Here is a 12,531-nt window from a genome sequence, read left to right on the forward strand (position 1 = left end):
AGCGCGCGCATGCGAGTCAAGTTGCCGAACACACATACAGGAAGTAAGTCAGTCATTGCTTGGCAAGACTGGCTGAGCAAGCGGCCTACTTTAAGACGTGTTGACACTGACAACAGAAAAAGTGAAATGTGGTGTTGACATCACAAACAACGTCATCACGTGTCCGTGACTGGATGTGTGTTCAAGAAGGAACCTGTAAGCCCACTGAATTTACTCCGATCATGGCAGGATCATTTATTCGCCAGTAACCGAGTAGATGTGTTTTTCAAGCATATCGTCGTAAAATACATCAAGGTAGTTGCGAGGAATGGAGTAGATCTATGGTTTTCAAGCAAATAAAAGTAAAAAGTCCATTTGGAGGGAAATCGCTTGAGCCAAGCCAGCTGAGCTTTTGTTCTGAATATTTAGGGCGGAAGTGTCAGCGCGTAGCTACTCGAGCTTGTGCTCCCGCCAACACCTTGGTGCGCGTGATGTGCATTCCACTTATTTGAAGTAAACTGAATCTTTAGAATCAGTTGACTCAAAAGATTCATGTTGAAGAAACATGTTGGACAGCTTTAGGCCCCAAGGACTAGAGCTTGACAGCGGTGACCTTTGACCATGATATTTCCCTAATAAAAGGGGCCTGTTATTAGGTACACTTGAAAATGGCGGTGTGTACCTAATGGAGTGTCCGTGAGATTCCCTCGTTAAGCGCACCTGCGTGAAAAGTTTTAGCTCCTGCAGAAGGTGAAAGTGGCTAAAAGTTTTCACGCAGGTGCGCTTAACGAGGGTCACTTGGAAAACATATTGGAACGCGGCCCCTCGAGGACTGGAGGTCGACACCCCTGGATTAACTGAAAAATGCCACACCCGCCCTCACCCCCACTTTCTGATTGGCTGTTTGATCCGTGACGTCACAAGGACACTTCATTAGGTACACCGCCATTTTCAAGTGTACCTAATAACAGGCCAGTTCATTAGGGAAAAATCATGGCCAAAGCTTAACTGAAAGTGAAAAGTGCCACACCCGCCCTCACCCCCACTTTCTGATTGGCTGGCTGATCTGTGACGTCACATGGACACTCCTTTAGGTACACCGCCATTTTCAAGTGTACCTAATAACAGGCCAGTTCATTAGGGAAAAATCATGGCCAAAGCTTAACTGAAAGTGAAAAGTGCCACACCCGCCCTCACCCCCACTTTCTGATTGGCTGTTTGATCCGTGACGTCACATGGACACTCCATTAGGTACGCCACCATTGTCAAGTGTACCTAATAACAGGCCAGTTCATTAGGGAAAACAATTATGCCCAAAGCCGAACTCAAAGTGAAAAGTGCCACACCCGCCCTCACCCCCACTTTCTGATTGGCTGTTTGATCCGTGACGTCACATGGACACTGCATTAGGTACACCACCATTTTCAGGTGTACCTAATAACTTTATGCATTTTTTGCACGTGTCAAGAAAGAATGTTTATTTGACTACTTGCTCTTTATTGTGGGGGACACCAACACATATTACACAACGTCAAACACATACGTATTGTCATATAAAGCAGTTAACCAAATGTCGGATTTTTGCTTTCATGCCCCAAAAAATATCACTTTAGGAAGTGATTCGTTCACTCTCGTTGACTGAAAACCAATCCGTTCTTTTGAACGAATCGTTCACTCACGAGCCAACACGACTCGGTGCGAGGGAATCCACGAGGAGAAAGCAAAGCAAGCACAACACTATGCAAACTTCAAAAAGTTTGACAAGCTCGACGGAGGTCTCGAGACAGCGGGGCGTTAAGACTACTTTTGACGCCATCTGATCTTTTTGTGAACTCCCGACAATCAAGTGAGAGCCGAGGTGAGTTCAAATACGCAAAGAGCGCGCGCACGGAGACATCCACGTCGATGCTGCGAGACGCGCGTGCGCGTCCTTGTCCGTCATTTTGTCAAGTGAACGATTGGTGACTTGTCACGTGTCACTCGGTGGCATTAAGTCGAGTCTTGTTTGCAAGGCTCGCCTTGCTTCTCTTTTGTTTATTTTCTCCGAGAAGAGAAAAGAAAAGAAGAAAGGTGCTTCATCACTCCGTGGCATCGAGAGCCGACCGAGGACGCTTGACTTTTTTTTTTTTTTTCCATCCTGCGGTCATAAGGGGACATCGTCGGGATCCAGGTTGCCGTGGTTACCACACTGCTCCTGCCGAGAGAGAGAGAGAGAGAGAGAGAGAGAGAGAGAGAGAGAGAGAGAGAGAGAGAGAGAGAGAGAGAGAGAGTGTGTGTGTGTGTGTGTGTGTGTGTGTGTGTGTGTGTGTGTGTGTGTGTGTGTGTGGTGACATGGCAGGATGTCTCATAAGTCGCATCTATGTGTCAAAGTAAGAGTTTGCTTTTGTGGAAGGGTGAGACTTGATTATCTTTGTGTGTGTGTGTGTGTGTGTGTGTGTGCGCGTGTGTGTGATTAAGGTGCATGATGGGATCTTTTCGGCGCTCCAGGCCCCGCTTTATGAGTTCTCCAGTTCTGTCCGACCTGACCCGCTTCCATGCTGCACCCAATACACTGCAAGCATGCAACAGCACCATCTGGAACAGGTACACGGGCACTTTTCAGAACTCTTCCCTGACCGCGTGTGTGTGTGTCTTGAATCAGGAAGTGTATGTTTCCTGCTCACAAGCTTCATCTTGTGTGCATGCGTACGTTTCCTGGTGGCATCAGCCGCAACAAGATGTTTAGAGGATGTGGCCGTGTTAAACTGCCGCCTCACATCCTGTCACGCACACATTCACGCACTCGTACACTAGATGTGTGCGCACGCTAATGCTAGCTCCCCATCGTCATTATCATGGTCCAAAATGCTACCGCTCCTCCTCTCGTGTCGTCAGCGTCCAATCGGCAGTGATGAAAGTCTTCAGGGGCGGAGCTCTGCAGCCCAATGAGCTCTACACACTGAACGAGAGCATCAGGTGACGTCATCATCCGCGTCCTGCCCGCCTTATTCCACTTTGTGGTCTTCCTGGCGCCGCCTCTGTTTGCCTGACGTGCGGCGGCCATGTTTGTTGTCCACCAGGTGGCTGCTGAAGAGCGAGATGGGCTCCTTCGTCACAGACTACTTGCAGGTGCGTTTTGGTCCGTCCGCCCACAACAGGAAATGAAGTTGAGTAATGTTGCGCCTTTGCGTCTTCAGAATCGTCTGTTGACGGGCGGCTTAACAGAGCTTCTGGAGCGCATCTTCATCTCTGGTGAGGAGGAGTAGGAATGCCAGCTGTTGCCGCGGTAACCGCAAGCATACCCCGCCCCTTCCCTCCGCTCCCAGGTGGAGAGCAGCTGGCGGCGCTGGCCGAGGCATGGCGGTGCTTTTTCACGGAGACGCTGCCCACGCTGCAGGCCATCTTCTACCCTCTACAGGTGACGACATCGCTGGGCATTGTGGGCTGCACTCGCTTAGCGCTTGCTAATTCCTCGCACGCACGCCCTCAGGGTCAGGAGCTGTCTGTACGACAGATGACACTGTTGGCCTTCCGAGACTTGGTACTGCTTAAGCTCCCTCTGGAGGACAGTCTGCAAAGCGCGGGCAGTGTGCCGCCCGCCGTCACGCACATGCTGCTGGTGCTGCAGGTCATCCATCACTTTTCATGATTATTCAATCGAACCTACAATGAAAAAGACAGGAAGTTAGCATTTGGCCAGCGCTATGACATCGCGTAATGTCGACTTTCCGGATGCGTCCCGCAGGGGGTGCGAGAGTGCGGCGCAGCGTCCAGCTCGCGTTACCGTCATCTCGAGCGTCTGACGGCCACGGTAGTGTCACCGTACCTCAGCGATGTCGTCCCTGCCGCCGCCGACCTTCACCCTTCAGGTGTGTTGCGTGATTGCAGGTCAAACACTTTAGTGGCTAGTGAGCGGATTAGCACGCTCACCAACAGTGATTGCGGCAAGCAAGCCACGCTGAGCCTTTCCTCCAAGTGGGGCCCTCAACGCAAAGTAAAAGGCCAGCCCGCCAGGAATGTGTTTGTGTTCATTCCTGGAGGCGAAGAACACAAATAAACTCAAGAGGATCATGCCGGAGATTAAAGCCTTAATGCTGCTTACTCGGTTTTATTTTCAACGCTTCCTGTCCAGCACTCGCTAGGCAGGTTCCTTAGAATAGCGTCTTCTCAATGAGGTTCTGGATCTTTTTGAGAGCTTGGACTTGAGCAAATCTATTCGTTGAATTTGTTGTCTTTCAATCGTGGCTCTTTCGTTGGGGTTGTAGTTCTTACTAAGCTGAGGTTGCTTCTGCCATTTTTCTTGTTTGCGTTCAGAGTGCTGGGGGGACGGCGCTCTGCCGTGGTTTATCGGTGACGGCTCCCAGCCTGACATCTGCTCTTCTTTGGCACCCCTGGTGGAGCACGAGGGCGAGGCCTACCTGGAGAAAGTGGGCGGCATGCGGCGCCACACGGTGGCCAATGCGCATTCTGACGCGCGCCTGCTCAGCGGCAGGATGAGTTGCGCCAACGAGGTGCCCGGCGGCTCGCCGACTCGGCCCGCTGACGGCGACGCCGGACACTTTGGTAGTCAACCTAACGTCAAGGACTCCTAGCGATAGCGGCTAGCGCTGCAAGTACAGTCAGAGGTTCAAGCACAGGAAACTGATGGCGCTCTTGGAGTAAAACGGCACGCTTGCTTCCTGCAAACGGGCTAGCTGGGGAACGCGGCGTAGCTAACAGAAAGGATGAGAGGTGAGGATGAAAAGAGATGAGGGCGTGAGAAGAAACACGACACATGACAACGAAGTGAGGATAAAAGATGCAAGCGATGGTGGGTGGAGCCTGAGCAAAGATGACCTGACGAAGAAACATGAGAACATGAAGGAAGCAGAAATTACAAAGATGACCTTTTACCTCTGACCGCAGAGTGAGCTGCAGTGTAATCGGATTACTCTAGTACTAATCCCATTGCAATAATTGGATGACACTTGGTAGGGCCTTTGTCGCCCCCGTGTGGCCAGTCAAGGACTATGATGCTATCAGGATGTGGTTGTGATGCAAGTTTTTTAAATATCTTCATAAAAATGTTTTTTTTCATATTCCAGGTAGTTCTCAAAAAACATGCTTTTGACATAAGGGCATTTAAATGTACCTTTTATACTTTTTAAGAAATTGCACTTTTTGTATTACGACCCCAAACTTCAATGAGCATTTTCTACGGTATCAAATGAAAGAAGCCTTTGATTCTTATCAACTGTCTGGAATAAATGAACCGTAGACAACACAGACACTAAACAAGTGTCACCCTTCAAAACGATTTGACCTTTTTTTCCAATTCTAGCTTCTTTTCAGCGCTTGCTGGTGACATCGCAGGTCAATTAGGAGGCGGGGCTCGGGCGTGCTTGGTCCAGCTACATGTTTTTAATATGAGCAACAGGAGTAGAAAAACAACAGAGAGGAAAAAAAAAAAAAAGGAAGAGTAGGAAACAAAACCGCATCCAACCGCTTAAAAATGATTCCTCTGTACATTATTTACACGCATGCGCACGGCACGCACGCTACAGTACAGCAAGACACTGAGGTTAGGATACCTGCCCGCCTGCCTGCCCGCCTGCCGCCATTCTGTGTGAAGGATGTCCCACGGCGTTTCTTCTCGTGGTCGGTCTTCAGGACAAACGGCGACTGAGATGAAGAGGAAGTTCCATCCTTGAGGGGGGGCGGAGCTAGCGGCCGCCCGCCTCCCCTCCGGCGTTGCGGCGACAGCGTCCTTGCGTGATTTGGTCACGTCCGGGCGGCCGCGAGCCTTTTCTCACCTCCTCGGGGGCGGGTACATGGACGGCGCCGACGCCTGCTGGCTGGCCACCATGGCCGGCGACGACAAACCTGACGCACGCACACGCGCCGTCACAATTGTGCTGGACAAGCTCGGCTGACAACATGAAAGTGGACATCTACTGGCAATGAGGAAACCAGGTGGGAAGAGGGGAAAGAGGAAGCAATGCAAGGAAGCAAGCAAGGAAATAGGAAGGAAGGAAGGAAGAAAGCCACGAAGGAAAGAAGGAAAAGGTCAGATGAGGAAACAAAGCAAAGGAGAAAGGGGGGCTAGGTGCAAGCAAAAAAAAAAGGAAAATGCAGTGGCAAAGTGGAGTTGTCACCTGAGGCATAGGCCAGGTCATACTGTCCGGCGAGGAGCGGGTAGGCCAGGTGGTGGTGGTGGTGGTGGTGCGAAGGTGGCGGCGGCGGCGCGCGCTGGGCCGGCGACGAGCGCGGCCGCTCGCCGTCTCGCTCGCGTTCTCGCTCATGCGCCGGCGTCTTGTCGGCGGTGGGCGACTTGCTCTTGTAGTGGCTGGCGTGCTGCTGCAGGAGCTCCAGCGCTTTGGCTTCGCTGCCCGTCGCCTTCACCGTGGGGCTGGAACGCGGCGCTTTCTCGCCGCCCTCCTCGGCCGCCGCCTTGCCGGCGTACGACGAGAAGGAGTAACCGGCGGCCAGGTAGGAGCCTGAGGAAGCACATCTCATTTCTTCTCTGCCTTTTCCTTCTTTCTTGTATTGGTTGGGGTTTTGTCTTACCGGGGTAATTCTGCATCATGACGGAGGGCACGCCCCGGTAGCCGGGGTGGCCGGGCTCGTAGGCCTGCCCGTAGGCGTAGGGTGCGTGCATGTAGGGCATGTAGCCTTGGTGCTGCGCCAGGGGGGATGCAAACTGGACGTGGGGGGGCCGCGCCTCCTTGGCCGCCATGCGTTGCTGCTGCTGCTGCTGCTGTTCCTCCGAAGGCAGCGGCGCCCGGCCCTCCGCCCCCTCCTTGGCCTCGTCTTTGTACGACGCCTCCTTTGGCCGCGGACGGTCCTCCTTTGACTTCCTGTCGCGCTCGCGTTCGTCCTCCTGCGCTTTGGGGGCATCCGAGTACTTGTTGGGGTACACGTACGGCCACAGGCGGGCGTCGGGTTCCTGCCAAAAGGAGAGCGACAAATGGCACTTGTATTGACTATTGGTTTGAGAGTGAAGCTTTTTGTCAGGTGTGAGCAGTTGTACCCATTTCCAAACTTTGGCAAGCAAGGCGGTCATACCTGTCTGTACCACATGGCGGCGGCGGCGGTGGCGGCAGCCTCTTCTTTGGCTTGATGGCCTGCCTCGCTCAGCTTCATCTTCAGCCCCTCAGGGGGGGCAGCGGCAACCTTGGGGTCGTCGCCCTTCACCATGATGACGGACTTGGCTGGCTCGGGCCCCGCCGCCGCCGCCTCCTTGGGCTTGCCTTTGGCCAGCTCAGCGAGGGCGGGGGCCGGCGTCAGGGTGGGCGGGCCGGCCGAGGCTTTGCCCTCCGCCTTCTTGTCGGCCAGCCGCTGGCGCTCCTCGCACTGCTGCCGGTAGGCGGGGCTGGAGGCCAGCAGGTGGGCGTGGTAGGCCTGGTCGGGCGAGTACGAGTAGGGCTGGCCGTAGTACTGGTTGTAGTAGAGGGGCGGGGGGGCGTACACGTTGGGGCGCTGCTGGATGACCGACGGCTGCGGGGGTCCGGCCTCAGACTTCCGGTCCTCCGGAGGCTCCACCTTCACCTTGACCCCCTCAGTCACCTCCGGTTCTTCCTCCTTCTTGGGTGCGGCGGTAGAGGCGGGGCTGGCGCCAGCGTAGGCAGTTGGGTAGTAGGCGTCATAGGTGGGGTAGTAGGGCGCTTCCTTGGCGGCCGGCGCTTGAGGAGGATACAGGGCCTTCTTGGAGTCAGGCTCCGTTTTCACCTTGACGCCCTCCGCCTTTCCTTCGCCATCCTCGCCCTCGTCAGAGATGTCCGAGTAGGCGGGGCTGCCGGTTTGGAGCGACATGCCGTCAGTGCCGTTCTGCCCCGCGGCGCCCTCCGCCCTGCCACCGCCGCCGCCACCCAGGGAGGGGCTAGGCGCGCTATCCGAGAAGCTGTAGACTTTGTCGGCCGCCGCCTTGATGCTGGCCAGTCGGCTCTGCTGAACTTCAGAGGAGCCGTTGAGAAGGGCATCGCCCGACTCGGCGTAGCCCTCCTCCAGCCGCGGCGGCCCCTTGGGGCTGTCCCCCTCCCGCCTCTTCTTGTCTTTTTTCTTCTTGTCTTTGGCCAGGGGGCTGGAGGAGGGGTCCACCAGAGAGGGGGTTTTGGGTTGGCCGTTCTTTGGGGCCGCCGCGGAGCCCGGCGAGGGAGAACCAGCTCGCGGGTTGTAAGAGAGCGGCACGGAGGGGCCGGCAGGCAGCGTGGGCCGGCCGGGCTTCGCTCCCTTCGGGGTGGTTTTGTCCGTTTTCCCGCCGGCCGCCGCCGCCATCTTCTTGGCCTTCCTGTCGTCCACGCCGTCATTACTGGCCTCGTCCGTCAAGCACTCGGCGTCCGTCCCGTCGGGCTCGCCCTCGCCCGTCCTCTTCTTGCCGAGCTTGGGCGGCTGCTTCCCCGGCGAGGGCGCGTCGAAGCCCCGCCCTTTAGGTGTGGCGGAGCGGGCCGGGGAGATAGCGGCGCCGTTGCAGGAGGCGGCGTCGGGGTGGTGGCCCGACTCGTCGCCGTATTCGCTGTCTGCGTCGTGCTCGTGGTGGGCGCGCGCCTGGTGGTACTTGAGGCCGTTGACGTGCTTGTACTTCTTGTTGCAGTTGGGGTGGGGGCAATCGATGAGCACCGGCGACGGACACACGCGCTCCAGCGCGGCCGCCTCCAATTTCCCGGTGGGGAGCGAGTGGGCAGCGCCGGTGGAGTTGCTCCGCATTCGCTTGGACGCTTTGGTGTCCTCGGAGCTGGAGGTGGGCTCCATGTCCGAGGCGGGCTTGCTCTTCCTCTTGGCGGAGGAGCAGGGGCTGGCCTTGGCGTCCTCCCCCGGCCCGCCGGCGGACGTCTGGCTTCCGCGCCGCCCTTTGCCGTTGGTGCCGGCGGCCCCGCCGCGGGTCTTGCCGCTTCCTTTGTTGTCCGACGACGTGCCGTTGTCGTTGGCGGGCACGCCGCCGGCCGGGCGCATCCGCTTGCCTCGGCCGCGCCCGCCTCGCATCTCCACGTCGCTGGTGGGAGAATCGCAGAACCTGAAAGACACGGGCAGAGCGCTCAGCACGTGCCGGGCGGGTGCTCGGCTTCGCGCCCGTGCACCCAAACCAACCTGGGCGGGGCCCAGTCGTGTCGGGTGCAGTCTAGCAGGGTCCCCACGTACGTCTTGTTCCGCCACGTTACGTTCACCACCAGCATGCCTGCATCGCACGCATGCACACAGTAACGTATTAGACGCGACCGTTCCTAGTCGTGTTTGTATCATGGCATGGGTGAATGAAATGTGCATCGGCCGGACCGTCTTCGGTCTCCTGCCACACGATGCCCTCCAGGTTGACGCTGGTTCCGGGTTCGCAGGGTCCCAGGCACTCGGGCTCGGTGGCCTGCGCCGCGTCGGCCGTGTTGACCGCCAGCGAGCGCGTGCGCACCATGATCTGCTCGCACGGCGACGAGATGTCGCTATTGGCCAGCAGGTGCAGGGGAGGCGGAGCCGGCGTGGAGCCGGGCGACTCCATCTGGAAGGGGGAGACAAACACCAGCGGCAAGCGTGAGCCTTTGGAGCTCAGCATCTTGGCACTCAAGTCAAGAGAAATGCGTGAATGTCAACTTTTGGGGGAAAACTAGCAACAACAGGCAGAGACCGACCGACCGACAGACCGTCAAGTGTCGTTGAGGTGTCTCTGACCTTACCTTGTCCCCCCCACACAGCATCTTCTTCAAGTTGCGGCACTCGCCGCCGCCGCCGTCCATGTCCTCGTCCTCATCGTCCTCCTCCTCGGTCGCCATGGCGACAGGCTGGCCCATCCCGGCAGAGTCCAGAGCCACGTGACCCAGCAGCTCGGCGATTGGGGCCTCTGTATTCTGCTGGCTCTCAAAGGGCCCGCTGCGGGGTAGAGGGGTCCCGGTCGGCGCCAGCGGTTCCTTGTCCACCTCCATTTTGTCCTTCTTAGTCTTTGCCGACACGCCGTCCTTGTCCTTCTTGACGACCGGCGGGACCCGCATGGCTTTGCCGGACTTGTCGCCCCCCTTAGTCAGACCCGGGTTGAGGCTGTGGGCCGCCACCGCCGGGTCCCCGGGGGCCCGACCCGCCAGCTCCTTCTTGACAGCGTCCAGCGGCGGCGGTGCCGTCTTGCTGCCATCTTTGGAGTTTTTAGTGCGCTTGGATTTGGATTTGCCGTCTTTTCCCTGCCCACCACCGGCAGGACTGACGAATTTGATGTTGTCGGGCAGAGCGGTCACGGCACCGGGGGGGCCGGCCGCCTCCTTGCTGCCTGACATCTCCAGTTTGTCCTTCTCCAGGTCGGCGTCCAGGTCAATGATCAGATTGCCCACACCGATGTCCCACTCATCGCCGCTGTCGTACGCGTCCACCGCACTGGAGTCCGCACCTTTCCCGCCTGCAGGGCCGCTGCTGAGGGACATCTTAGTAGGGGCGTCCCGGAGCGCCGCCAGGGGGGGAGCGAGCGCAGGAGGGCCGCGCTCCTCCCAGCCAGCCGCCGGACGCCTGCTCAGGGCTGGACCCGGCGCCGCCGCCCCGCTGCCCGCATGGCCTCCTGCGTGACACAACACGTTTTGATAGTAAATACACACTCTGACCCTGCTACGGCTGCGCCACGTCCACTACATTTTCCATCCGGACGACATTGATCGCTTTCCTCAGGATTAGGTCAAACGACCGTGTATGTCGAAAATACTCAAGGTGCAACAATGGACCGATTGCTCAGAAACTAACCATGATCGAAAAAATCAAAATAAAACCTTGCTTCGCTTCAACTCGTCCCATTCCTTTCGGTGGAGTATAATCCGTTTCCTCAAAAAACAATCAACAGATGATCACAATAATCAATAGTTGCAGTGTCTCACCACAAGTTTGCACACACTACAGAAACTACTCGAATGTATCAGTCGACCGTCTGATACCTCTATTTGAATGGCAAATATACACTAGAATTTCGTTGGGACTTTTTACCGAAAAGAATGAACCCAAACTATCAACACGTCTAAATATGAGTCGAGATAAAAGTTTGAAATGAACACGCATAGTTTACGTCACTTCACTAGCGTCACATTAGCCAGGTTAAGAACCTTTGGAGGCTTTTGCTTACTGGGACACTATTTATACAAATGTCATGCTGCGTTGGACGAAAAAAGTGAAGAGAATGTGCCTTACGACGAGCCGTTAAGGCGGATGCCAACACCCGACTAGCTCGCATGCTAAGTAGCTAACAGTTAGCATGTTAGCCGAGAGAAACCGTCGGCCTCGCTGTCACTTCAGCGCAAACGGGCACGTCGAGAAAAGCTCTCGGCTCCCCCGGGCGGTCACCGTTGGCTTAAAACACGCTTAACGACGGCGACCGTTGCGGCAAACATCGAATATTGAGCCGAGACGAAGCTCGATCTACGGAGGCGTCGAGGCTCGCGGTGGCCCGCTGCTAGCCTGCTACCAGCGCGGCTAACGAGATCCATTGTCGGACGCGTCCGTTTGGCCGAAACATCCCAAGTTGAACACGCGGGTGCCACAATAACATCAATTCACCTCTGGCGCATTGAGAAGCACCGCTTGGTGGTTTAAAAGCAGTGTCAAAGTTACACTCGGCTATGAGCGTGTACTTGCACGCTCTCTGTAACATCCTCGCAAGTGGTTATTTGCGACGTGACAAGCTGTCGTACTTTCCAAATATAACAAGTGGACACACTCGCATTAGTAGAAAGCTTCCATGGACAGAAAAGCTCGACAGGACCTTGCCTAACTGGCTTATTAGTAGCCAGTTAACCAACCAACCGAGCAACCGAGCGGCTCAAAACCAAGCTGGGATGCTCATTTCGGCCCAAGCACATCAAGTTGCCTGAATGTCATGTAACCCAAGTGGCGTGATCGTTCAGCGGGGAAAAGATATCGGGAATACCCGAGCGAACATGGTGGGAACGAAAAGAGCAAGTGTCAAGTGCGCGTATTGGGGACAGACAAGGACGTGTCCGACCATGGAAGCAGAGCGCTTAGCTCCCAGCGTCTGCAGACAAAGACGGCAGCGGCTAGCCCGCCGAGCGAGCAGCGAGCGAGCATCGCTTGCCGTCCGCCGCCAAGCCCCAGACGGCGAGGCGAGCGCCTGTGTCCACTTACCCCGCTCACAGTCCCGACGCGGCCCGTTTCACGTGCACTCCATGAGGCCCGGCCCGGACAGGCCAGGCGGCGAAACGGGTGGAAGGAAGAGTGGCGAACGTGCTCCTGTTTCGCTGGCTGACTGGCTGGCTGTCTGGCTGGCCTCAGTGGAGCGCCGCCGTCACACGGCCCCGGGCCCCCACCGACCTGCGCGCCGCCACCAAGACGCACATCGCGCATTCAGTGAGTCAACAAGGGACGGAACCCGGGTGTCCCATGGGTGGCTAGGACGGTCCCGCTTAGTCGCAGAGTGCAAATATTCCCCTTGGAAATCACGACAAGAGCGAGAGAAAGCTGCGGCGCGGAGCGGCTCCGCACAGGACTGCTACAAGGCGAGTAAAACCCGGAGCGCCGGAACGGACTCGCTGAGCGGAGCCACACGGCATGGATCCGCCTTTCGCTGGAACGGATTCCTGCGCCGCTGGCTTCCAACAGAGGTGGTCGATCGAGCCGCGTTCGGAC

At 56.7% G+C, this 12,531-nt stretch overlaps 2 protein-coding genes across 4 annotated transcripts; one reads left to right on the plus strand and one right to left on the minus strand.

Annotated features, from left to right (window-relative positions):
* Positions 1–1,634: 1,634 nt before the first annotated feature.
* prr5l (proline rich 5 like) lies at positions 1,635–5,251 on the plus strand. 3 transcript variants are annotated; one of them, XM_061283512.1, is made up of 10 exons: positions 1,635–1,837; positions 1,992–2,149; positions 2,437–2,562; positions 2,854–2,934; positions 3,039–3,087; positions 3,156–3,210; positions 3,285–3,376; positions 3,449–3,586; positions 3,704–3,827; positions 4,273–5,251. In XM_061283512.1, exons 3-10 carry the CDS (start codon positions 2,441–2,443, stop codon positions 4,548–4,550), a joined length of 939 nt encoding a protein of 312 aa, XP_061139496.1. In that variant the 5' UTR covers positions 1,635–1,837; positions 1,992–2,149; positions 2,437–2,440; the 3' UTR covers positions 4,551–5,251. The 3 variants fall into 3 exon arrangements, with proteins under 3 accessions (XP_061139496.1, XP_061139494.1, XP_061139495.1); XM_061283510.1 differs by lacking the exon at positions 1,992–2,149; XM_061283511.1 differs by lacking the exons at positions 1,635–1,837; positions 1,992–2,149 and having other exon boundaries at positions 2,156–2,562.
* An 85-nt stretch (positions 5,252–5,336) lies between these two features.
* On the minus strand, positions 5,337–12,417 carry LOC133157156 (zinc finger protein 609-like). The gene is made up of 8 exons (XM_061283463.1): positions 12,031–12,417; positions 9,600–10,462; positions 9,208–9,424; positions 9,022–9,109; positions 7,003–8,947; positions 6,505–6,883; positions 6,093–6,434; positions 5,337–5,820 (listed from the first exon to the last, which is right to left on the minus strand). The coding sequence occupies exons 2-8, from the start codon at positions 10,329–10,331 to the stop codon at positions 5,747–5,749; spliced, it is 3,777 nt and encodes a 1,258-aa protein (XP_061139447.1). The 5' UTR covers positions 10,332–10,462; positions 12,031–12,417; the 3' UTR covers positions 5,337–5,746.
* Between the last annotated feature and the right edge of the window lie 114 nt (positions 12,418–12,531).

The sequence above is a fragment of the Syngnathus typhle genome, linkage group LG7 (assembly GCF_033458585.1).
Source record: "Syngnathus typhle isolate RoL2023-S1 ecotype Sweden linkage group LG7, RoL_Styp_1.0, whole genome shotgun sequence".
In the NCBI taxonomy this organism is placed as follows: Eukaryota; Metazoa; Chordata; class Actinopteri; order Syngnathiformes; family Syngnathidae; genus Syngnathus; species Syngnathus typhle.

Bases quoted from the DNA above. Each gene is read 5' to 3' on its own strand.
- prr5l (XM_061283512.1), top strand. From the start codon at position 2,441: ATGATGGGATCTTTTCGGCGCTCCAGGCCCCGCTTTATGAGTTCTCCA. The intron at 3,211-3,284 runs GTGAGGAGGAGT...CTCCGCTCCCAG, and splicing joins GGAGCGCATCTTCATCTCTG to GTGGAGAGCAGCTGGCGGCG. The intron at 3,377-3,448 runs GTGACGACATCG...GCACGCCCTCAG, and splicing joins CCATCTTCTACCCTCTACAG to GGTCAGGAGCTGTCTGTACG.
- LOC133157156 (XM_061283463.1), bottom strand. From the start codon at position 10,331: ATGTCCCTCAGCAGCGGCCCTGCAGGCGGGAAAGGTGCGGACTCCAGT. The intron at 8,948-9,021 runs GTTGGTTTGGGT...CGTGTCTTTCAG, and splicing joins CACGACTGGGCCCCGCCCAG to GTTCTGCGATTCTCCCACCA. The intron at 5,821-6,092 runs GTGACAACTCCA...TGCGTGCGTCAG, and splicing joins TGACCTGGCCTATGCCTCAG to GTTTGTCGTCGCCGGCCATG.